Source organism: Lampetra fluviatilis, chromosome 3, assembly GCF_964198595.1.
Source record: "Lampetra fluviatilis chromosome 3, kcLamFluv1.1, whole genome shotgun sequence".
Classification (NCBI taxonomy): Eukaryota; Metazoa; Chordata; class Hyperoartia; order Petromyzontiformes; family Petromyzontidae; genus Lampetra; species Lampetra fluviatilis.
Genome location: NC_136277.1, coordinates 32,522,213 through 32,546,742, shown reverse-complemented (window position 1 = coordinate 32,546,742; position 24,530 = coordinate 32,522,213). Strand labels below are relative to the sequence as shown.

The following is a 24,530-nucleotide window of genomic DNA, read 5'->3' as shown; positions in this document are numbered from 1 at the left end:
GTTTTTTAATGTAGAAATGAATGCGATAACATTTATGTAAACATTCATAAGGTGAAAAGTAAAGGTGACATGTTTACTCGTATTTTAAAATGCGTTAACAGACACACATGATATGAAATGTCATTAAAATACAGTGGTACAGTAGCTCTGCACTGCAATTGAATCTCGCATCTAAGGTTTGTAAATAGGCAGCACAGTGAGACTTCTCTCGCTGAATATATCAGGTCCAACAGACCTCCATGCAGGGGTTAACACCACCAAAATATACTTAAAGATAAATATAACATTCTTTAACACGACATCCAATGAGTAGTTCACGTCATTCACATAATTCAACGATAAACATGAGTAAATATATATTGGATGTTGTTTTTTGAAATGTTGATAATAATTTCACCACAGTTATACTAAACTATAAACGTTTTGATGTGATTCAATGTGCAGTTTGCACCCGCCCATTCCTCATCAGACTTTGCTCACTTGTTGGAGTTTAGCAGGGATCCCTTTAGCTTGTCCCATTCACCACGAAGTTGACGTTTCTCGCCTTCTGGCAAAAATATGCAATCGATGCTGCGGTAAGAGATATTCCACAGGTCCTCTTTGGAGAGGTTGAATGTGTCTGCTGCAATGTGATACTCCTGGGAGAGGTCGGTGGCAAAAACTCCCTTGTCATCGGTCTGGAGGAAGAAGTTTGAGATTTTAGTTCAGGGCATTTAAAGAATGTTGTGTAGGTGGGACGCGCTGATAAGTGGCCGTGATTACATTTTTTTAAAGTCTGTTCGACTCGCCAGGTTGAGTGCGTTACAGCAAAATACTTACGCAAATAATGCAAGGGTGTCCCCTTCCGTACCAAAATCTGAAATGGTGCTGATCGTACGTCGCTACGGTCTTGCCCTTCACGTTGGAAGTCAGACACAATTCTGATGGAATGGAGAAATGGGATAAAATGACACAATGTATTAAATACGTTTAAATCTTGTGCTGCTTAGTCCGCTCCAGTAGTACGAGGATTCAATTTCTGTTTTGCATGCCAGAGGGCTTATGTAAACAGCTCCCAGTACATTTTGGGTTAATTTGGGCTGGTTTTCATACAATTGGTAGCCTACTAATATCACACGTGAACTAAAATGGTGCACAATACAATTTAAATCAGCCATGTCTAAAATGCAAGGCAATGCCGCATTTGACAATGCAGATTGCTTTTAAGTGCAGTTTCCACCAAGTATGGGGGTTTAGGATCAATGATTCCCTTAAGGTAGGAGACCCTCACTGAGTCTCCTGACACTCCCAGGCAGGTGCTGCTGCTTCAGGATGTTTGGGCAATTCCATGAATTGACACCGTTGCAATTTGGAGGAAACTTGGACCACCATGAGAATATGAGAACAATTGCCTTGCGTGCAGGATGGTAACACTCAAAAGCCGCGCTCAGATTTTAAGAATCCATGTCTGCGCTGCCCTCCCAGGTTTACCGATGGGGTTCTAGATTTGAAGCTTACCGATGGGGGTTTGATGCTGGATAATGAGATCGACAATCTCTTGCGATCCGCCGACGTCTGGGTGCAGAAAAGTGCCGTGTCCGATCCGATCGGGCGGCAGGTCCATGAGAATTCTCGTCTCCTCTGTCTGGCTTGGGATCTGGCAACAGCCACCCACAAAGATTGTGACAGTTTTGACTTAAAACTTTTGTGACTGCAGGAATTCATATTCTTGGTCACGTAGATAGAAAAGTAAAATTTAATAAAATTACAAATAAAAATTTGTATTTTTAAAATTAAATTAAAAATAAAAGCAAAAAAAAGCCACGTTTCGGTTGCAAGCGATCGCAAGACTTGTGTTGAGATCGAAACGTCGTATGTTTTTTGCTTTTATTTTTACATTTATTTTTATTTTCTACCTACGTGACATTACCAAAAGAACCAAGAATATTGTGACAGTTGCCATGTCTAAAGGTAATGCTTGATAAACGAAATATGTTTTTAAGTGGCATGTTGAACCGGTATAAGTTTTGTTGCTGGCATCTATCAACATTCTTCTTCCCGTCCACCTCATTCTAATAATTTGATAACTCCTCACAGCATGTTATACCGTTTATTTGAATAAGACTTTAACATTATACGCTTGTCTTCTATTTTAGTTATGCAATCTTGGTCCTGTATAGACTTTGTACGTTTCATGTGGAGCTAATGTATATTCAGTTCAACACGTAGGCTTTCGCAACCAATATCATCCATAAAACCTCTTACTAACGTATATTATTATGTGTAGACAACTTTGAAATTCACCTCCGATAAATGCAATGCCAGTTTAAGCCCGGCTTTCTTCGCATATTCCAGGACAGGAAGAAAGTCTCTTCCATGTCCAACCTAAACAAATGTGAAATCAACATCATCATCATTACTTATACTGCACCTCCCATGCAGCACAGCTCCTCAATGTGGCAGATAGTGATCAACGAATGGTTTCGGAACAACCAAAGGTCCACGATCTCAGAACTGATTTTTGTGTTTAGTTTGTCCTTCCCCCGCACCTCTGATTCGCACAGTTGGCTACGTACGGTGCAAAAGAAGTTCAACATACATAATTATTATTTTTTTAACAGGGTGTCTCATAAGTCTGGAATCATAGGGAAAAATAACCCATTCATATTTTTGGTTGATGCAGGCCATTTAAGGGAGTTCCTGCACCGACAATTCCCTGGTCATTTGTTAGGATGCAGAGGGCCAGTGGAATGGCCAGCGAGAATCTTACACCACTGGATTTTTATCTCTGGGGTCACTTGAAGGCGCTGGTCAACACAGAGAAAATTCAGTGTTAAATATTTGCGGCAGCGTATTATTGACGCATTTAACACCGTTACCCCTGATACCATTTACCGTGTGCTTGCCGACTGCGTATCTCGTCGGGAGTGGTGTATCAGGAACAATGGTGGACATATTGAGCACGTTCTGTGAATAAAAGTGTTATTGCCTTTTTGAAACAATTTTTTACGATGATTCCTGGCTGATGAGACACCCTGTATAGCGGCCTATTTTTGCTGGGGCATTTCAGAACCCTGTACATCGCATCTGATCACATTTGAAAGGGCACCCCCTAGTGGCAGCTCTCCGTGGGGCACAAAGCGACTCGGCATTTGGAGCCGCAAACAGGCATATGTCGGCAAGTCGGGGACGATGTGTAATGTCATCAATTGAGCAATGTGCGGATAATTTTAGAATTTACACATTTTTACCCTGCAATACTATGAATTATATCACGGTGTCATCAGCTTTGATTGCTCAATATCTTATCATCGTGTTCCAACAAGCACACCCCCGCCCCCCCTCCAGCACTGTACACATTACAGCCTCCTGAAGCATCCTGCTCTAAGAGGGTTATATTTTTGTCCGGTGACTTGACGAATTACCACTGCTGTTGCTACGTATGCATGTTGAACTTCTTTCGCACCGTACGTGGCTAACCGTGCTCATCAGAGGTTCAAGTTCATTTATTAGGTATAGCCCTGTGAGCCATTCTGCTCTTGAATCAGAGGTGCAAGTGGTGTGTGTGTGTGTGCCGCGTTCAGGCGACGAAGGAAGCGGGCGGGCGTTGTTTGTGGACGCACCGAGGGGTCTCCGCTCATGTCAAGGCCCAGCACGAGGGCACCCGAGCTTAGCAGGTGCTCCTCCGCCAGCTTCGCCGTCTCCATGGCGACCGCGGGTCCGTTCCGCCGATCGATGGCCAGCAAGAACCTAACGGCATCGCCGGCAATCGGGATGCGTTTGTATTTTAGTTTTGACGGAAATGTCTGCATTGACCCATGCCTCTGGTGTGGGCGTAGGGGGGCTGCGACTCTGACCTCACGTCGATGCCCGGTAGCTCCTCCTTGGATTGCCGTATGGCGGAGAGAACGGCGTCAACGTAGGACCTGCGCGTCAATCCTGGCCACCGTCAAGCAGAAAGTCATTGCCACGGATTAAGAAAAAACATTTGTATTCAGAAAAGTTCCACTGCATCTCGGAGCCTTTTTCAGAAAGATTCTTAGTCCTAGCATTTGACGTAGGACCTGCGCGTCAATCCTGGCCACCATCAAGCAGAAAGTCATTGCCACGGATTAAGAAAAAACATTTGTATTCAGAAAAGTTCCACTGCATCTCGGAGCCTTTTTCAGAAAGATTCTTAGTCCTAGCATTTGACGTAGGACCTGCGCGTCAATCCTGGCCACCATCAAGCAGAAAGTCATTGCCACGGATTAAGAAAAAACATTTGTATTCAGAAAAGTTCCACTGCATCTCGGAGCCTTTTTCAGAAAGATTCTCAGTCCTAGCATTTGACCAATTTCTTTTGGGGGGGGGGGGTATTTAAAAAAAATCATCGTTATTCAAGATCAAAACGCTGCTGGATGAAGGTCTTACCACACCGGGTTGGTCTTGTGGTTACTCGACCATACTTTGTGTCGTTGGTTAAGGTGAGGAGGTGGTGGGGGAGGGTTCCCGTGACAGGTTCAGATATCGCCCACCACATGTTAGCCAAGGCTGGGAATTGAACCCATGTCGGTGGGTTCAAGGAGCAGCGGCCACCACTGTGCCACAGCTACAGCATGACTGCACAGGAGGTAATGTGTTTGTTTTTCCCCGATGTGGCCGCACTAACATCCTTGACAAACACCCTTCTAAAATGTGCTCAATGTGCAACTCGTCGTATCAACATCTGAAACAAACAGATAAGAGCCTTGGGCAATGACAAGGCTTTGCTTAACCGGGTATGTAATGGACACTTAAGTCCATCAGCCTGTGAGCCATGAGAACCAATGTTTTTCGAAGCAGGTTTTAAATGAGTCACAAACTCCTTACGGGGACAGAGGGCTGACCTACGAAAATTACATTAATTCTTACATTTCTCTTTACTCCAATGTGAATTGGTCCTAATTTGTTAATGATGTAGAAACCGGTCAAGTTTACTTTTAGTCAAACAATGGCACTGAAGTTATTAATATATATTTTTGTATTGGCTCCAATCCACACAATTGGATACGCTTGCTTTACCGGTGCTTTTCTCTTCCCTGGGAGTGCTTCGCAGCTCAAGATATTTCACGCCGTCTTGGTGAAATTCCCTGATGACATCTTTCGTGATCTGCAAAGGACCCGACATTATTAATGAGCACAGGCTGGCACGGTGTGTGGTGTTGGTTTACACATCCACGGTGGGTACGACTTACGGATACACACCCGGCCACCAGAGGAAGCCGCAGCAGGTAAAAGGGATTTTTGGACATTTGTCCTGTGTCCTGTCTTATAGCACAAGTGGGATATAAAGGTGGTAAAGGTGCAGCCCTGCAACTTCTTGCTCACATCACTGCGTGCAGAAAGGCCTCCATTGGAGACACCTCAAGAGTATCCCTCTACTTGGCCTACTCTTCTTCCTTGCTGGCCAGACGTCTTGGAAGAGTACCCACACGTTAGTTGAACAAACGCTGAGATGTTATTGACAAGAGCACTCCATCTACAGAATGGGCCCCCATTCAATTCAAACAAGCAATACAGCACAATTCACGTTGTATTCATTCGATGCATGTGTCTTCGGGGTTAAGAATCGATTTTAGAGAATCGATAAATTGTTACATGCCTGGTCAGCAATTTGATGAGTCGCGGATAATTAAATGTGGGTTACCATGACAATGCTTTCCTCACAGTCCGTCAGCTTATGTATCACCTTGAACATCTCAAAGCATCTGAAAGAAATACGGCACAAATCTGTTACAGTTTGCACGATTACCAATGGTATGGCGATCATATCCATAGCATCCGAGTCAATCAACCACACGACCACCAACAGTTTATCAACATTTGTGTTCCCCCCTCCCCCGCCTCAAAAGTTTAAGGTCCATACCATTTCATTAAAAAATTCCAACCCACAAAATACGCGTGATATATTGCAATGGCTTCAAAAGCATGTTGGCTTTCATTCGTGCAGGTCAGGGCCCTGGTGAGTGATTGTGCAACTGGTGGCCAACGGCTGCGTGTGCAGCCGTTGTTTACTCTCACTGCTGGGTGATGGGAAGGGTGCAGCCATGCTATGAATCGCTCACACCCACTGCTGGCAGAAGGCCCTCAAGTTGTGGGTCCAGTAAACATGGCCCAACGTTCCATGTTTACTGGGAGGGAGCTTAAGAGAGACCCCTCTGGAGGGTAGTTGGCCTACTCTTCTACGCTGGCCAGACGTCTTGCAAGATACGGGAGTAGAGAATGAGATTTATTTATGCCGGAGGAATCCGATGTGCTATAAAGCTTTTTTTTCACAGATGTCCAAGAGGGGCAGGTCAAAAGGTTACAACAAACAATCCAAAAACACGATAGGAGTGCAAAGTATATAGGAAAGGTAAAAAGAACAATTCAAAATATATACAAATAAAACTAAACCATAAAAAAATGTTCTGGTATAGCCGAGAGCTATTGGTTTCACTTTACACCACCACACGTGTGACCTGCCGGTCGACTGTAGTGCACCCATTTATTCTGCTGGGTGGACACAGACCGTCACGGGGGGGGGGGCGGGAACAGCCACGCTGGGAGATCGAATCGAATACCGAATACCTCTGGAGTGCAAGTCGAGTGTGCAATTGCACAGTGGCAGCACCTTTACCGACAAACGATACCAATATCTACGGCACCGACGTGGAAGGAGAATGCAGCCATCTTACTCCTCCAAGCTCCTCTGCTGCCCCTTTTTGATCATCGTCATGCTGTGCTGGACGTTCAGATGCGGCTTTTTGTGCATGAGCTTCTCCATCGTCGCCTCGCTGATGGAGCCATTGATGTGGGCGTGCAGTTCCTGCGGAGAGTAAAGATGGCAAAAATGTGGGACAATCGTTAATCCATGGATAAAGGCCTCCCCAAATCCATTGCCATCCCCTCGGTTCGTGCGATGTATCAATTCACGTAGCACCCTTCACATGAGGCGAGTTTGTTGCTTCGTTTCCCATGGTGAATGTACTTGGCCCCATACTGACTTGATTTAAATGCATTACAAATGAATGGACTGATTAGGTTGTACTGTATATATTCAAACGGGTTGGAGTTGTGCTAATGCAGGGCTTTCTTGGTACACTGCACGATGGCTACGGCTAACATCAATAGCGAGTGATAACTTTACAACTCCGGTAACCCCTTCACCAACCCACACTGCCAGAGCAGTGAAGTATGGTGAAATAATTCCTATGAGCGAAACGGCATGGGGAGTCCTTCATCCAGCAGTGTATAGACAATACTTTCTATTAAAGGACGTGTTTTTTACCGTATAAGTTATGTTCAATCTAAAAATAAATATCACGTACTCAATGTCCTTTGCATATTTTGTTACGATTTTCATGCCAATATCTCGAGGTCATTAATTAATTTGTCCTGTACATTTTAATTACATTTTACACGCAAATACAGTATACCGGTTCCTTCAACATGAAATTCTACTTACGTCATGCTCACATTGGTGACTAACACTCCACACTGATACCATGGTGGAGAAACGACAGCTGGCCAGCGTCATCACCTAATACTTCTTTTTTACGACACAGCATAAATCCTCCATGCGTTCTGTCACCAACTGTAAACTTACCAACACAGGTTTAAATTAATTTGATAAAATACATTTCATGAATGCATGAACAGGTCTCAATGTTCCCGAATTACCAGGGCGTAGACGCTTATAAAAAAAAAGTCACAATACACGTCTTTGCACTTTTGCATGTGTAGTGACATTGGTGATGTCACTGTATGGTGCCGGCCCTAGAGGGCCATGGCGTGCGATGCACTGTCATCGCGTCCACCCTGTAGGTGGGTGTAGTACCAGCCCGAGCGGGGCTTGGTGAGCGCTGGGCAGAGGTCGCAAACGAGTTTTGATTCCTTACCCGTACCCGGCCGTACTAGGGTCGCAAATGGGTACCCGTACCCTACCCGTACCCTACCCGAAATGAGTGACAAACGGTTACTCACCAGTGACTCGCGGCCTACCCGTACCCGGCCGCACCAGGGTCGCAAACGGGTACCCGTACCCAGCTGGGTACGGGTAGCCGGGTATCGGGTAGGGTACGGGTATCGGGTACCCGGTTGCGACCTCTGGCGCTGGGATAGTGATGGCACCACGCATTGCATGCAGTGCGGGCTCCCACTAGAGGGAGCGGGAGAGTGTCAGCCTAGGGGCAGGGTTGCCCCGGGCCATGGCACTCTGGTTGACCCCGTAGGCACGTGATCCGGAGTGTCCAGAGGGAGGCTCCCAGGTGGGGGGGGGGCTCAGGGGTGATCACGTGTCCGGGGTGAGCTCTCGAGAGGAATCGAGAGAGAGCTGGAATGCTCTCGAAGGTGGGCGGGGCTGGCCCCGACCCGGGAGGATATAAGGTGGGTCCCTGGGAGGGCCCGGGGTTGCTACGTTCTGCAAGCTGGAAGATCCACATTCTACATCTGAAGAGGCACCAACACGTGGCCCGGGACCCGACTCTGGGTCTGGTCCGTCGTAGCCCTAACTCCCGTATGGTATTGTAGTTAGCTGGGTGGTCACCACCCGAGGCTATATCTGGTAAAGGGGCAGCCACCCCTTTTGTATATATGTGTTGTGTAATAAATGTGTTGCCTCTGAAGAAGAACGTCTGAGACTCAGTTGGACTCACTGCACATGTAATCAGCACCAGACCCGCATTTGCTTTCGGAACCCACAACCAGAAAATAAACTTTATAAACATCCATTCAATTCCCATCCCAAGGGCAAATCTTTCTGGTTAATTAAGGAATGGGCCTGGAATTTTCCTGCCATAAATTTCTACATAAGCCACTTTGTTGAGCTATAATTTGTGGCCAGGTAGCTTGTGAAAACGAAGTTAATAGCTCGGTGGGCTTTACACGGTAAGACAAAACGTAGTTTAGTTTAATTTGTATAAATTTTTTAAGTGATTTGTCTACCTTTCCTATCCTTTGTACTATCATATTTTGTATCGTTTGTTGTTGTACATTCTGACCCGCCCCTCTGTGAAAAAGAGCTTAATAGCTCATCGGATTCCTCCAGTATAAGTAAATATTCCGATTCATAGCAGAGGGCAGTGCAGCAAATATCCTAATTTCATAGCGCCTTTCAAATTTCCCTGCCACCTGGTAGCATGGTGCTTAGGCTATACCAGGCAGGCCACACTGGTGTTAGAGGTACAAAAAGGGCTAGGCACAGGACTGAATGTTCTCATTGTTGTGAGCTAAAGGCGCTGTTCGATTTAATTCCTGGCTGCTCTGGATAATCACACGCATCAACCCGATGCACACCACTGGCTCAAACACTAATCCTTTATAGACTGTGAGGAAAGTGCTGTTATCATCATCATCTATGATCAATGAATCCCCTGACAGGCAAAGTATGGCCAAATAACCCTTACGACACGCACTGCGTAGGGAAGGTCTTTATTCAAGAGTGGTTCGACAAAAAGGGGCAATATATGAAGATTATTACTGTATACTTGAATATAAATCGTAATTATATTACGTCTAAATACAACTGCATAGCGGGAACACTTGCACAAAGGCAAACACAGTACATACATACAACCTTAACAGATTGTAGAAGAAAGTGCTGTTAGCGAGCACCTATGAAGGGACACGAGGGGAAAGGTCGCCAGTACCACGCCCGGCCGCCTTCGTCTCCCCAGTGGCGATTGTTTACACACCGCACCAGGCACTCATTTGAGGCTGAGTCGACCTAGGGAAGGCCCATGACCAGTTCCGACAATCGTCACTGGTGCTGGCCGTGAGAGGGAATCAAACTCGGGTCGCCGGGTTCGTAGCGCAGCGCAGTCATACATACAAAGACACACTCAAGACACACGTGTTTATACAAACACACATAGTTACGTATATAGACTCATACACAGCTCAATTTAGATTATTACCACACACATACCCAGACAAGCTCAAGACACACGCAAAAAAACTCACTCACAGATACATAATACTGTACACATGTGCACTCTGGCATAAACATACAACACACACGCGGTACAAACAAAGTGGACGATCTATATTTAAACCTGGGTGTTTTTCAATTGAGACGTCCAATTGCAGGGGTCATGCAGTGGAAATAAAGAGCTCGCGTAACATAAGATGGGCGATTGGTAATAATGATCATCATCATGCAACCAAAATACAAGCAGAACCCCGGTTCAGTCTCACCACTTACGAATGCACAAATATAACATTATCACCACACAGCCTATCCCGCTTCCCAGAGCAATACTATCCAGCAGCATTTGTTAAAGCAAGCACTGGACTGGTTTCGGAATGTTGGGTCTCATCAGCAGTCAGACTTGTTGAACAAAATGCTGCTGCATCACCAGATGTTATTGGCAAGAGCACTGTACATTAACACAACCAGTGATGGAAACGGCACATTCATATGGCAGGGCTGAGTGTTTCATAGGACAACCACTCGTTTTGTGTGACGAAGAACCTTCATCTGTGCTACCCCCCCCCCCCCAAACAGTATGGGACTCCCTCCTCCCACAGCTGTACGTGCTGTTGATTCCCTTACCTCTGTTCAAGTCGAGTATCAAATTATTCTCTCCTGCCTATTCCGATTGCTTTCTCCCTCTAGAGCAGTGGTTCTTAACCTGGGGTGCGAAATGCCCTTTCTGGGGGGGGGGGGGGGGGGTGTGAGACATGTCCAGATTTTGTTTTTTTAGAAGGCAAATTATTCAAACACAAGTTAAGCACGTGCACGTGAGTAGAACAAGTTTGTTTCATCAAACCTATGCATCTATTAAACATATATATACTGTACTACATTGGGGGCATCAAAACATGTTTATTTTTACTGCAGCTCAGCCCCGGACAGCTCCTGCTGATCATATTAAGCTCCTGCTGACGATATTAAGCCCCGACTCTCGTGTATTTACGTATTATAGTCTGCAAGACGTATGGCACACACTTCCAGTAAGCAAACCAAAGTTGAGCCAATTTTGGCATGGGGCTGGAAACGTCGGGTCTTTGAGATGCAGTTGTATTTAAACGCTATATAAAATAAACACAGTTTATATGAACGCATGGTGATGCTGTGTCAAGGAGGGCTGCCATAACATATCAGCCCGTCAATTTTTGAATTAGTTTGCAAGCGGGCTATGGTGCGGTGCTCCCATTCGAACAGCGGCTACAAGATCAATGGTGTAAATTCCACGTTACTATGGCGGGTGCCAGTCTAGGACAACAGGGTATTGTCAGATCTGGTAAGCTCAGAAAAATGGTGAGCCTGCCTAGGGCTTGGATGGGCGACCACCAAACGCAAGATTGGCGTTATAGGCGTTCAGAGCAGTCGAGGGCCGTGCACTCCCCCCATCATCGCCTGGCAAAAGTGGTGAAATATGGTCAAATTACCCCGAACGGAGGAGGCCCTCGTCCATCCAGCAGTGGGTTGACAACACCACGGGTTGTGCACGTGGACCACAGCGTTAGGTCGCGGTAACCGTGTGCGGGCACACCGTCACCATGAGCGCTCAGGGGGCCATACGCGTACCAAGGAGATGGAGCGTTGAAATCGGATCGCGTGCTACGCGCGGGTGCTGTTACATTACTGAAATGATCACGGGAGATGGGGGGGGTAATGAAAAGGAGGTGGACGTTGGGAAGGGGGCTAGACCTCATCCAGCAGTGGAACGAGCGCGACCGAAGAACGAAGGTTCCGATCGATCTGACGCGTGACAACGGCAACAACAGCGCTCGCCACTCACCACTTTGGGGACCTTGAGACAAAACTCCGTCATCTGCTTGTCCTCCTCCATCGTTGCAAAACCGCGGCGCTTTCGACGCGAGGCAGTGGCGGCAGAAGAGAGAGAGCGGAGACGAAGCACGACCCCTCCTCCTCCCTCCCTCCCTCCCCCCAGACGGCAGCGGCCGCTTTAAGTCAACAGCAGCAGCGGAAAGAACAACAACAACAGCAGCAGCTGCTGTTGCTGCAAGCCAAGAAGCCGAACAGCTGCCGAACTCCAGAGTTCGTACTCCGTCCCGGGCTTCACTCTCTGCATGGGGTGGTGGTGGTGGTGATGGGGATGGGTCACCGCCTCCGACCGCCTCCTCTCACCCACGTGGAGCCGGCTCGCGCACGGCACCTCGATTCGTCGATTCCTCCACGGACACCGAAACGTGTTACATGTAAACGCTGTCTTGGGTTTTCCGTGAATGTGAATGCGCTGATTGGGCGATTAGTTTGGCTGGCAGGGTAACTGATGGGATCGCGTACAAGTGGGTGATGGTGAGAAGCGAGATGCGTCAAAGTGTCGTCGCTCTAATGGAATCGTGCGCACGTAGTGAAGGGGCGGGTGGAGGAGGATCGTGAAGGGGTCGAGCGAGTCGCCGGGCATCGAAGCGCCCCGTGCGGTCTGAACGGGGCACAGAGGGCGAAAGTTTCCGCTACGACAACCGTGCGCGTGTGTCACCTTACAATTAATCACTCGTCAATAACTCGCTCATCAATCACCAATCAATCGATTTCCACGAGGCCGCCTGTGCGATTCGTCGATTATCACCGATTCGGACGCTTGCGAAATCGGGGCACATCAAACCGCGTGGGGTTTTGTGGAAGGAGGGAATTTGTTTTCGTGGTGTTACGCAATCGTTCTTGTTATGCCCAGCGTGGTTCAGATATCTTGTGACCCACAAGGAGCATTTTGCTCCTCAATGGGAGAATGTAGAAGCATACATTTCGTGAATGATTGTTATTAAACATTTTCATTTTAATTATTCTACCAGGACTTTTCATTCTGTGGAATGAATATGTGATTTCGATTTAAAGCTTTCGTGACTGCAGGGATTCATCTTCTTGGTTCTTTCGGTAAAGTCACGTAGAAGGGAAATAATAAAATAATAAAAATATAAATATTAAAATTATATAATAATAAAATAATATATAATAATATAATAAAATAATATAATAAAATAATATTTTTTATGTTTTATTTGTGTTACTTTATTACTTCCCTTCTACGTGACTTTACCGAAAGAACCAAGAAGATGAATATGTGATTGTTATAATTGTACTCTCCATTTTTATTTTTTCTACTACAACGTTTAAAGTATTTTTTATAGTTATAATTACTTTTAATTTTATAATTATAAGAGAATTTCAATATCATATTCTGAACATCTGCAGTTTTAGTTAGACGTTGAATATTTTCAAGTGAATTTTATGCTAAATTTAAGCTTTCCAACGCCTCCTTTATAATACGTGTTTTCTCCTACAACATCAGAGTGCAGCGCCACATTAAATACGCACTACAATGACAATAGTTTAAAGTGATTTGAAGCATGTTTTATTTTCAAAATGGTAATATGGTTTGGGGGGGGGGGGCAGAGCTTTGTGACGTCATATTTGAGGGGGGTCTGACTTTTGTGACGTCGTGTGACGAGTGGGGGAGAGGGGGGGTGAAAAATCGGCCAAAATCGCGTGACGTCATTTATGGACGGCCCCAAAGGCCAGTTTACCATTGGAGTCCAGATCACCATGGAAGTCCAGTTTACCAGCCGCATGCTAGCCTCTTTAAGGGCTGTTTCGTGAGGTTTTTATTATTATTAAGGGACGACCGTCTCGTCTTCACATTGCGTTGCTGCTATTCTTAATAATAGCAAGTTTTTGTATAATATTTAACTGAATAAAAAAAAAATGTCCCTTCTTGTTGTTTTGGTTGCCTTACCCCCCACCGCACCCCACCCCTGATTTGGCACGTGAACGTTCTTAAGATAATCGATACATCGCCACCACGTTGCCGTGTGATCTTGACAACCTCCACGTGCTCCCCCCCTACATCGACTCGCTCGACACCATCGATGACTTTGGGCTTCTCACCCCCCATACCCCCCACCCCCGCTTTACATTACCTACAGCGGATCGGCGCGCGAACGGCCCTCTCAGCCAATGGGCGCGCTCCGGCGGTCGTCACGCGCTCAGCCCGTCCACCCAATGGGATGCCGCGAACGGCGTGTGCGAGCTACGAAATGTAAAGTGACCCGCTGGGGGGTGTTGACCCCACACCCCCTTCCCCCTCGTCGACTGTACCCCACGTGCTGTTCATGTCCACGCTGCGGGGCCAGGGGCTGACCCCCCGTCACGACGTCTCCTGAACCCCCACGAACCCCCTCGCCCCGGCATCCCCCCCCCGCCGCCGCCGGCCTCGGCCATGCTCTGCCTCACGCGGCTTGGCCAGCAGATGCGGTCGTGGGGCGCAGGCGCTGGGCCAGGCGGTGGCCGCGTGTTCGTGTGTCTGGGCTGCGCGGCCCTTCGCGTGGCTCCCGGTGAGGCCAAAGCGATGAGTTTATACAGTCGGTGGGTGGTAGTGGTGGTGATGGTGGTGGTGTATTTGTTGTTGTTAGTGGCTCTTAAGCGCGGAGTTGGGGGGGGGGGCAGTGCGACAACCACGTTGTGTTGTACTTTTGCGTTTGTGCCGCCCGCTTTCATCGGCCCGCATTGACAAGTATGGGGCCGTCCATAAATGACGTCACGCACCTGGGGGGGTTCAGACATTTGTGACGGTGTGTGAGGGGGGGGGGGGTTTGAGAAATGTGACGTCACATCAAAATGCGCAACTTTAAAGTAATATAGACAACACGTTCTACTTAATTAAATAGACTTTTTAATAAATGTTTTCTCCTACAACATCAGAGTGCAGCGCCACATTAAATACGCACTACAATGACTAGTTTAAAGCGATTTGAAGCATGTTTTATGGTTTTGGGGGGGGGGGGGGGCAGAGCTTTGTGACGTCATATTTGAGGTGGGTCTGACTTTGTGACGCCGTCTGACGAAAGGGGGGGGGGTTAGAAATCGTCCAATATCGCGTGTTCGTCATTTATGGCCGGTCCCTATGGCCAAATGACCTCCCACCCCCCCCCCCATGACCTTCACGACGTGGGTAGGGCTTTGTCCAATACTGTATTGGAATTAAGTAATGTCCAGCATCATAAACTGTTGGATAAAGGGTCTGTCTACGCCGTGTCGTAGGGGTTTGAACAAACTTAACCACGCTGGTGAAGTATGCTCCGACATGTCAGTGGCCCGGTGATAATTATTTCCCTTGTATCGTTTCAAATGACAGATCTAGGGAAAACATCTCATTCGATGTGTTCGAGGTAACCGGCCACTTGTGTTCAGGCCACAGCGCAGTTGTTTGAGGTCACCAGAGGATAATGGAACACAATTACAATGTGAAAAAAATAACAATAGGTTTGATGATTTCTGTCAATAAAACGGTGGTGTCAAGATGTTCAAAGACCACTGCCTTTTGCAAAGAATCACGTCTGCGTTAACCGCACGTACTTGTGAACATGCAAACAAACATGCTCTGATAATATATGCATTAATAATAGTAATAGGGGTTTTCCCCTTTTCTCTGGCGTCCTCTGGTCGAGCACCAATTGGGTCGAGGCTCAAAAGAAAGCCGTCCCTTGGTGTGGACCAATCAGTTTCAAGGACAATGCATATATTATCATAGTGTGTTTTTTGTTTGCATTTTGACTGCAAGTATTGTGGTTAATGCAGACATGAATCCTTGTAAAAAAAAGTTTCAGTTTTGTTGACAAAAAAAGGGGAAAAATCCTATTATATTTTGGTACTGGCAAAGGAGGTCTAATGAAATATATGCATTGTATGTGAAACTGATTGGCTTACACCAGAGACAGCCTTCTTTAGGACCTCGTCTCACCAGTGTCAGACCAGAGAACGCCAAAAGGCGAACAGGACAAGGGCAATGCACTGCCAGGGTATTCATAGCTCGGGGTGAGCAGCTACAAAATGGGACCTTTTCGGCAGGTTCAGAGTTTGAAAAAAAAAGAATTGGTTTTACCCTTCTGCCAATAAAACAGGTGTTAAGATGTTCAAACACCAAATAGAAACCTTTTGCAAGGAATTAAGTCGGCGTTAACCGCACTTGTAGTGAATATGCAAACAACCATATTCTGACAATATAATATATGCACAATTAGAGTGATCTACATAGGCCGCCAGAGGGCGTGAGTGGGCATAGCACCCATTCACCAACACATGCCGAGTGCACTGATGGATGAGGCGTCCTGGAGATTCATTGAACATACTTCTCCTCGCTGGTAATTGCGGGTTGGTGAAGGCGTACAGGACGTTGACAGTAGAGGCCATTGTAGCAAAGAGCATTATTGTACTGTACTGTGCTCCAACATCTATGCTCCCCGATTCACCAACTCGCATTGACCAGGCGTGATTAAATATGGTCAAGCAACTCCCATGATGATATGGGGTCAGAATGCCATAAGCGCGGGATTGACACTGTACATTTCATTTAATAAATGCATGGCATTCACTTGCAACTGCTCAAGTTCAACCACACGGTATGAACGTTGCTGTTGTTTTGACAGAGGCGACATTGCTAAAGAGGGCTTCCTCCACACCATCGCTCAAGCATCTGTACCAGCGGGAGCTGCTTCAGGGTGAGTGTGATCTCCCTACATTAGACCATTGGAACCTCATTTGCCAGTAGAAAAACATGATAATTGTTTTTTTACCCTTTTATCTGGCAACAAAACTGACACCTTTTTTACAAGCAGTCATGTTTGCATAGACCACAATACCTGCAGTCGTAATGCAAACAAAAAACATATTTCTGATAATGTATGTGCACTGTTCTTGAAGTTGATTGGTCCACACCCGAGACAGCTTTCCTTAGAGCCTCATCTCACATGGTGTTGGACCAGATGACGCCAAAAGGCGCACGTCTCTTTTTGTTTGCATTACGACCGCAAACATGACTCCTTGTAAAAAAGGTGTCAGTTTTGTTGCCAGATAAAAGGGTAAAAAAACAATTATCCCTACATTAGGCTCCATGCCCATGTGTGTGTACATTGCTTACAATTTAACCAGTTGTTTTTACTCATGTCTTAACTGTCACGTGGTGTAAATACAATGAAATCAATAAAATGTTTTTATTATTCTCAGACCACTGCTGGGTGAAGGCCTCCCCTATCCATGAATGACGCGGTGGAGAGAGGCCTTCGTTCAACCCACTGTTGAATGAAGCCATCTCCACGCCAAGTCATTCCATTCATGGAATGTTTTGTTTTAGCATTCTTTACTTTGCTGATGAGTGTGGGTTGGCGAAGGAAAGTGGGGAGGACAGGGACCGGTTCTGATTTCACCTGACACTGATGTGAGCCATGGTCAGGAATTGTATTTAGGTCACTGCGTTCATAGAGCAGGTCACTAGCCACTGTACCACAGATCCACCCCAGTGTTAATACGATGCAGTTAGAATAGCATTTGCATTTGTAATGATCTCTGTGATGTAATGGAACCTCAGGATGCTGTACTCAAAGAAAGGCATGCGTGTGAGTCAGTCGTCGGGAAAAACAAATGATTATTTTTAACTGAATCGATAAATTTTTCAGAGCAGAATGTGCTGTGGAAGATGATCTCTCAAATGGGTCAAGACATGTTTGGACACTTTGGAAAGATGGAAATTATTAATCACTTTTATTTTGCAGTTTTAAAGGCACGACAACACCAGCTACAAGGAAAATATGTGGTGGAGCAAATATCCACCCGCGAACCTGCGCAGAGTTTGCCTTCACAATCACAAGCCGTTGTGACTAAACAGAGTTGCTCCAGGGGCAAGCAGCGTGCTGACAAGGTCAAGGGTAATGACGAAGGCAGTGCCTCCAAACCCACCAAGGTGAAACCCAATGCAGGTGAACCCAGCGCAAGCAAACAAAGTCGTCCCGCACAGCCAAAGACGGGCACAGTCAAGTCAAAGTCCACGATAAAGTCCATCAAAGTGAACTCTCGGCAGCAGCCTACCAAGGCGAGCGGGGATGGTGTCACTGAATCGCTGTCCGACGCCGCGTCTGCACGGAAAGCGCCCCTTCCTCACGCAGCCATTGCAGCGTCTGCAGAAACGTTAGAGCGGCCGCGTAGGCAGACTGCTCTCGATCAAAATGCTTCCAAGGTGGACGCGAAGCTCAAGGACGCAAAGGTAAAACCTGCATGTGCTTTGAATCTTGAACCAGCACAATGTGTGGAGTGGTTGAGCTGACAACATCACTGGTGGAATGCACGGTTTCCAGTTGTTAGTTACCCGTTGTGTAATCTGTTTTAGAATGCGGGCATGCTTAAGTATCTTCACACAATTTTCATACCCACCAGCTTCGTCCCCATGTGTTAAACTATTTTCATCCCGTAAATTTTTTACAATACAACCCACTTTATATTTATATAGCATATAAATGCAACAGCATACCAAGATCTACAAAAACAGTGGCTATATTTGTTTTCATGGAGTTCTGATTTATATTCAATCGACGTCATGTGGGACACAAACACATACACATGCAAGCAAGATCTCTGTCTCTTAATTTCAATCGGCCTTCCCTACGTCATGTGAGACGCACAAATAACATCATTTTTGGATAATGACCACAGTTTTAATTGTCAAGCCACTGTGTCGTGTGTGTGACAGGCGGTGGTTGTAGTAAAGGACAAGACCGAGGGGGCGACGCAAGTCCAGGAGAGGCAGCAGAATGATCCGGATGAACTCCGTGACCGCCTTCTGTGCTACCTTGATGCCTGCCTCTTCTCCGGCGAGCTGAAGCGTGCGCAGAAATACTTGTGGCACTACCACCAGGATCCCAACTTGCGCTCGCTGTTGAATATGCAGATCTACGACGTAATGATGGGCGCCTGGGCCAAAAAGGAAAGGCCAACTTTTCTCCACCTTCCACACTCATCCGTGTTGCAAACGGCTTTATATACTCCTTCATGTTCTTTAAAACGTTGCATTGTGAGAAAAATTAGTTCACGTTGAACGTTGTATTTGATGGTGAATGTTGTACGGGTTTAGATCGTTGAAGTGAATGTGGCGCGGCTATACATTAAAACCTTGGATTGCGAGCATAATTCGTTCTGGAAACGTGTTTGTAATCCAAAGCACTCGTGTATCAGTTGTGATCACGTGACGCTCGGCAGACAAAGCGTAAACACGTACTACTCGTGTTGCAAGACCTCGCTCGTTTATCAAATTAATATTTATTTTAAAAAATTGCTTGCTCGTCTTGCAAAAACACTCGCAGACCAAGTTACTCGCAATCCAAGGTTTTATATTAAACTAAATTTTGGGGCTTCGTCTTTATGCAATTTTCCCTCACGTGAGGGTGTACCTTTCTGGTCTTTATCCATTAATTTATGTTCTGGAAATGTCCACTCCACTCCTTTTGTTGAACCACCACTTAATATGCCGTCTCTCGATCTCTACACTGGGTCTTCCATGTATATCTTCTTTAGATATAATTTCCTCTTATATCCAACAGGCCTCAGGCCCAGTCGCAACAAGCTAGTTGGGCTACTGTCTTGTTAGCTAGGCAGCCGGCCATTAAACCACGACCAACCAAACTTGATTGCCGTTACTGGTCTTACGGAACCAGCGACTGATAACATTGTGTGTGTCATCGTACAGAAATTTCTATTCAAGATTGCCAAGCTCTTCTCCATGGTTGGTGAGGCCGGCCTGAAGCCCAGCCTGGTGTCATACGCCGCTGCCCTGGAGTGCATGGGGCGTGTGCCCAACATTGCGCAGAGCGTCGTCGCGAGGTGAGACACCGCGTCCGCCAACATATGCCTCGCTTGCTGCCACACGCAACTCCGATTAGCGCGGTTGGCTACGTACGGTGCGAAAGAAGTTAAACATACATTGTTGAACTTTGAGTGCGGCAGTGGTTATGCAGCGTTTCTCGTCTCGAATCGGCCGTTTCTTTGCCAAACCAGTTTCTACTCACCCTCCATTGTGTGATACGGCGTGCCAGCAGATGGCAGTATACACTGGTATGAGGCAGTTTGTTTTGGCGCATATGAGCAATACAAGCCATATTGTGAGAGGCTTGTGTGATTCGGCGGCTGCTGAGCCACTGCAATGTGGCCTTTTGCGGTTGTGTAAGAAAAGCCTTTAGGGGTAAAATGGCTTGAGTGTAACCGAAGCGATGATTGCATGCGGTGTAAAGCTGTTGGTGGCTGACCGTGCGTTAACAGCAGGGGGCAACAACAGCAGTTGCCGTCGGCGCCATCCTGCATGCACTTTCCATTAACTTGGAAGGTATTTGCCAAGACAAAGCGTTTTCATGTAGCCTTAGGTCAAACAATCTATACGTGCATCTGTGTTGGGATCTCTCCACTAGTTAATTATACGTTCACTATTTCGTAACAACCCAACCTTCGTCATTAGCACCACCACGTAATATAAATACTGTATGCACATTTGGGGCATGGTGGCGCATACCAGTGATGCAGCACTTGGCAGGCAAGGGTTTTGTGTGTAACAAATCACCGTTGCTGTGTTCATGAGAACCCGAGACCATTACTCTGATAATGTCAAGTTTAGCCAAAGGATGCATGAGCATCAGGATGTCTGCAGCCCTATGTTTGCATGTACTGAAGTCATTGGGAGGTGACCCGATGTGGTGGCCCCTTGCGTTGTTCTTTGTCCGTGTAGAGCAGTGCTGAAGTGCATCTTCTTTTACATTCCTTTGTCCATCGACTGGTGGATGGGGACTCCCCATGCTGTGGGTTACTGGGGTTATTTTACCATACATCACTCCTCTGATCTGATGGTGGGAAGCATAGCTGTTGGAGTATATAAGTACAGGACAGTAACTCTGCTGCTCACAACATAGCCCTGCAACAGCCTATGACACCTGTGTTGTGGATGGAGGTTTGCCATCCAATCACTCTTCAGACTCAAGCCTCCTTTGCTTCTGTAATCTGATGGGATCGGGCGCATTTCTGGTGATTTGGTCATAGTGCTGGTGCATCTGTCAGGTGCATCCGCTGTGAAAGCTGTCTGCAAATTGCAGCCTTGCAGAGGTGGTCAGAGATGAGGCAAGTTCGATATTTTTGTCTCTGGCACGTTTGTAGTGAGGGCTTGGGAAGCTTGGTGGTTCATGCCCATTTTTCCACCCGTTGACAAAAAAAATACAGTCACAGTCATTGACTTTGGACTAAAGCATCCCTTCAAGAATAATGTTGTATTAAGTAGCTAGAGTGTAGAACATTGTGGATAAATCAACAAAGTGATGCGTAACATGGTGTTAGTGAATGGACCCAAAGCTGGCCTTCGATTGCAATTGGTGTAATGTGTATACAAAGGTAATTTATCTTAATGTTTGACGTGTGGCATTGTCACTTGGCAACGTTTCAGAAAACGAATCATGCCACCAATTTTGTTCATTCCCTCATTTGAGAGTGGCACGAGGGGACAGCTGAGGCTGGGTCGTAGAAGGGCAAGGGACCACGTGCACTTGAGTTAGTTGTGTTCGTGATGGCTATATTGAATTTTCCCATGTGGAATGTGCCCGTGTTTTTGCCTTTTTCTCCACTTAAATGACCTCCTCCCACAAGATTAGCCAGTGGGCAATCGCGTTTAGCTGTCTTGGGAAATGGCTTTGGATTAACGACGCGCACTATCGACGGGAGACCACCTGTAGGGAGATTTAACCACCCTGGTGCTTAATTAAATTACTCTAACTTATGTTCTGTTGCAGTCGTTCTGATTACAAAGCTGCCCTTTCGCAAGTGCGGCGCACACTCCTGTTTGTGCAGCAGCAGCAGGTTGCATGCACGTTTTATTTGTTACGGTGCAAATATGCATCGAACAGATGCCTTGCTTAGATGCAAAATTGCAAAGATGCTTCTTTATATGCCTCCCAGAATAATGATGTTGTTCGACTGAAGAAAAAATAAAAATTTTACTGCGTGTGACTGCTTGTTTGGTTGACAATTACAGCGGTACAAATCGGAACAGAAGGCGTGTTGACATTTCCTTAAAGGTGGTAGCTACATTGCAAAATGTGCCATAGCTGTTTTGCTGCCAAGGGTATGTGCAACATGCCTTTGATTGAAAACACCTAATGAATAATGACTGAGATGAAGATGGATCGCTTGCTCCTCAAGACTTTACCTAGTTCCTTACTTCATAAATAATACAGCAAGCTGGGGTATTGGACCTGAGCAAACCATTGCTTGTAATTTGTCGGAGTGCAGGGAAAAAACATTTGTGAGGGCAGAGGACCGTCTTCATTTGACCAATATCTGTCTCTGTGGTCAATCGCTTGATTTTGCTCAAATGGGGTTTTCAAACCAGAATTTACGTCTCCCCTTTAAGTCAAGGGATACAAACGGCAGGGGGGGGGGAAATATCAGTGGGCTGCGCGACGCTTCTAAGCCTGAAAAATATGACAAGCAAAAGGTGCGTGAGTGATTGCCGCTAGGTATATATTACTGTGCCCATTAATAATAATGTTCTTCAGTATTCTCGCGGTGCAGTGGTCGGCAGGGAGCTGCGGTGCAGGCGTGCCCCCCATGTGTGTGTGTCTCCCCTCGCTCGCTCGCTCGCTCTCGGAAAACGGATCCTCCGCCGTCAGAACGCCCGGTGTTGGTGTGGACAGATCGTGACGCGCATGTCTGTCTGTCCATCACCGTCCTCCGTGATTCCCGCTGCCTCCCATTCATTTGCCCGCATGGTCGTGGTCCGCACACGGAGATGGCCACTTTAGGCTCGAAAATTGTCTCTTATGAGTATCCTTGTGCTGAAAATATGTTTTTTTTATTCTTCTCATTGCATTGATAGTTTCGGGGATTTGTTTATTTCAAACCAAACAGTGTGAGAGCTATCTAGCTCTATTGGATTGTGAGATTTTACGAGCGGCTGGGCAACAAATTTGAGTGAATTATTTCAGTCCAGAGCAGCAGTTCACTGTCGAAAGTAAAAAGTTAAGTACCCATAAACACAACCATCATCATCATTCATGAGCTATCCACTGCTGGATTCAAAACACCCCAAGTTGTTGACCATATGTCACTGCCTTGCGATGCAACAATCCATCCACCTCATGCACTTGAACTGCTGTCGTTGTTGCTTCTGTGGTGCTCATCCTCTGGGGCATGTTCCCGTATTTGCCACTCCACCGTCAGTATCGGCCATCAGCCATTCTCCTTTCTGGGATGTGTCCTGCCCAAACCCATGCACTTCTCTTGATGTGCTTTGTATTTGATCGAATATATCTTAATTTGTGTGTATCTTTGTGTTTGTCAGTGTAATTTCAAGCAAGTGCTTTTGCATGTTTTTTGGGCACTTTTTAGCTTTTGTTCCATTTACTTTGTCACTGTCCGTGTTTCTGATACATGTGTTAAACCTTAATTTAAAGCTTTCGTGACCGCAGGGATTCATATTCTTGGTTCTTTCGGTAAAGTCACGTAGAAGGGAAACAATAAAATAATAAAAATATAAAACAATACAATTCTCACGACGTTTCGACTGCAACACAAGCAATCATCATAAGGTGTGAAAAACAGACACTTTTTTCAAATTTTCTGGCAGTTTTTCACACCTGATGATGATTGCTTGTGTTAACATCTGGAACTTCTTTTTTTTCCATCTGAAGAATGGTTTTATTCCTAAAGAAATGTGTATAGAAAAACATTGTTTCAGAATAAATTGATAAAACAATTGGAATAACACAGGTGTAGTTGTATTTTGCGGTACAATTTGAGTCCTATTAAACTGCATTGTTGACACATCAGCACTTGATATTTTAATGAAACGCAGAACCTTATATATGAAGTGGGATTTCTTTCTGCAGTGACACCGATCCAGCTAATAAAATAGAGTAACTCAGTAAATTTGTCAATAACAGTGCCCTAAATATAAGCATATAAAAGGTCACTTGTTAGGCAGTGGTTCTACTCTAAATAGCATAGAACTATGACGAAGTACCATTGCTCAAAATGTGACCTATTTATATATTTATTTCCTTTTATGGCAGTGTTATTGACATATGTTTTGAGTTTTATTTTGTCATCTGTGCTCGTACACCACTGCCAATGCATTTTCGCCAATTTTGATTTGTTATTAATGATAAAACATAAAACAAAAATGTAATTCAGCATTTAGTAAATACGAACGATTATTCTCATGTGCAGTTTGTATGTTCAATTAAACGGCACTGGCACGCCGCACCTTGAGCAATTGTAGTAATGCCTTGCAACCTTGTATTACATGATGTCTACTGATAGAACAAATCCAGTTTTCTAACTAAAAGAACGGCAGTGTGTTTTAAATAACGTGTGACAATGTTTTTGTTAATCTCTATCCAGGAATTTCGATGTTATTATGGATCCCATGGTTGGTGCCCATTTAAAACATGTATTTTTTTTTCCGGATGTTTTTTATAGCTCCTGTCACTTTGCGGTTGGCATTATCTGAATAATTTTGCTGTTGAATGTCTTCACAATCATTTTATAACATGTGAAGTGCAGTAAAGTTGTGATATTTCATTGTCTTAGAGACGTCAGCGGCTTTTGGTTTGTCTGGTTGACTTCCTTTTGTTTTCAATGCTAACGGACTACAATCATTATTTACAAATGCAGGTGTGAAAGTGACTTGTGCAATGCTAGGGGTGCACTGTGTGCCGTACGTGGCGTATTCATATCTAAGAGATGTTTTACCTTGCAGCAGTCTTGCTTCATGAACCCTAAT

General features: G+C 45.7%; 3 protein-coding genes across 4 annotated transcripts in view; 2 read left to right on the top strand and 1 right to left on the bottom strand.

Annotated features, from left to right (window-relative positions):
• Window positions 1-52: 52 nt before the first annotated feature.
• On the bottom strand, window positions 53-12,200 carry MAPDA (N6-Methyl-AMP deaminase). The gene is made up of 10 exons (XM_078854899.1): window positions 11,727-12,200; window positions 6,678-6,808; window positions 5,648-5,708; window positions 5,023-5,110; window positions 3,837-3,918; window positions 3,603-3,729; window positions 2,284-2,364; window positions 1,498-1,636; window positions 820-920; window positions 53-677 (listed from the first exon to the last, which is right to left on the bottom strand). Exons 1-10 carry the CDS (start codon window positions 11,775-11,777, stop codon window positions 477-479), a joined length of 1,062 nt encoding a protein of 353 aa, XP_078711025.1. The 5' UTR covers window positions 11,778-12,200; the 3' UTR covers window positions 53-476.
• Window positions 12,201-14,054: 1,854 nt separating this feature from the next.
• Window positions 14,055-18,849, top strand: LOC144931024 (uncharacterized). Of its 2 annotated transcripts, XM_078854896.1 has the most exons (4): window positions 14,055-14,283; window positions 16,375-16,446; window positions 17,497-17,984; window positions 18,468-18,849. In XM_078854896.1, the coding sequence occupies exons 1-4, from the start codon at window positions 14,169-14,171 to the stop codon at window positions 18,810-18,812; spliced, it is 1,020 nt and encodes a 339-aa protein (XP_078711022.1). In that variant the 5' UTR covers window positions 14,055-14,168; the 3' UTR covers window positions 18,813-18,849. The 2 variants fall into 2 exon arrangements, with proteins under 2 accessions (XP_078711022.1, XP_078711023.1); XM_078854897.1 differs by lacking the exon at window positions 16,375-16,446.
• A 615-nt stretch (window positions 18,850-19,464) lies between these two features.
• POLRMT (RNA polymerase mitochondrial) overlaps window positions 19,465-24,530 on the top strand; it is a 62,697-nt gene continuing 57,631 nt past the window's right edge. The window contains exon 1 of the mRNA XM_078854895.1: window positions 19,465-19,594. Within this exon, the coding sequence (XP_078711021.1) occupies window positions 19,494-19,594 (101 nt within the window). The 5' untranslated portion in view covers window positions 19,465-19,493. The remainder of the gene's footprint in view (window positions 19,595-24,530) is intronic.

Excerpts from the sequence above, each read along its gene's own strand:
- MAPDA (XM_078854899.1), bottom strand. The coding sequence starts at position 11,777 with ATGGAGGAGGACAAGCAGATGACGGAGTTTTGTCTCAAGGTCCCCAAA. Across the intron at positions 6,809-11,726 it reads GTCTCAAGGTCCCCAAAGTG|GAACTGCACGCCCACATCAA; the intron begins GTGAGTGGCGAG and ends TACTCTCCGCAG. Across the intron at positions 2,365-3,602 it reads ACATGAGCGGAGACCCCTCG|GTTGGACATGGAAGAGACTT; the intron begins GTGCGTCCACAA and ends ACATTTGTTTAG.
- LOC144931024 (XM_078854896.1), top strand. The coding sequence starts at position 14,169 with ATGCTCTGCCTCACGCGGCTTGGCCAGCAGATGCGGTCGTGGGGCGCA. Across the intron at positions 14,284-16,374 it reads GGCCCTTCGCGTGGCTCCCG|AGGCGACATTGCTAAAGAGG; the intron begins GTGAGGCCAAAG and ends TTGTTTTGACAG. Across the intron at positions 16,447-17,496 it reads CCAGCGGGAGCTGCTTCAGG|TTTTAAAGGCACGACAACAC; the intron begins GTGAGTGTGATC and ends TTTATTTTGCAG.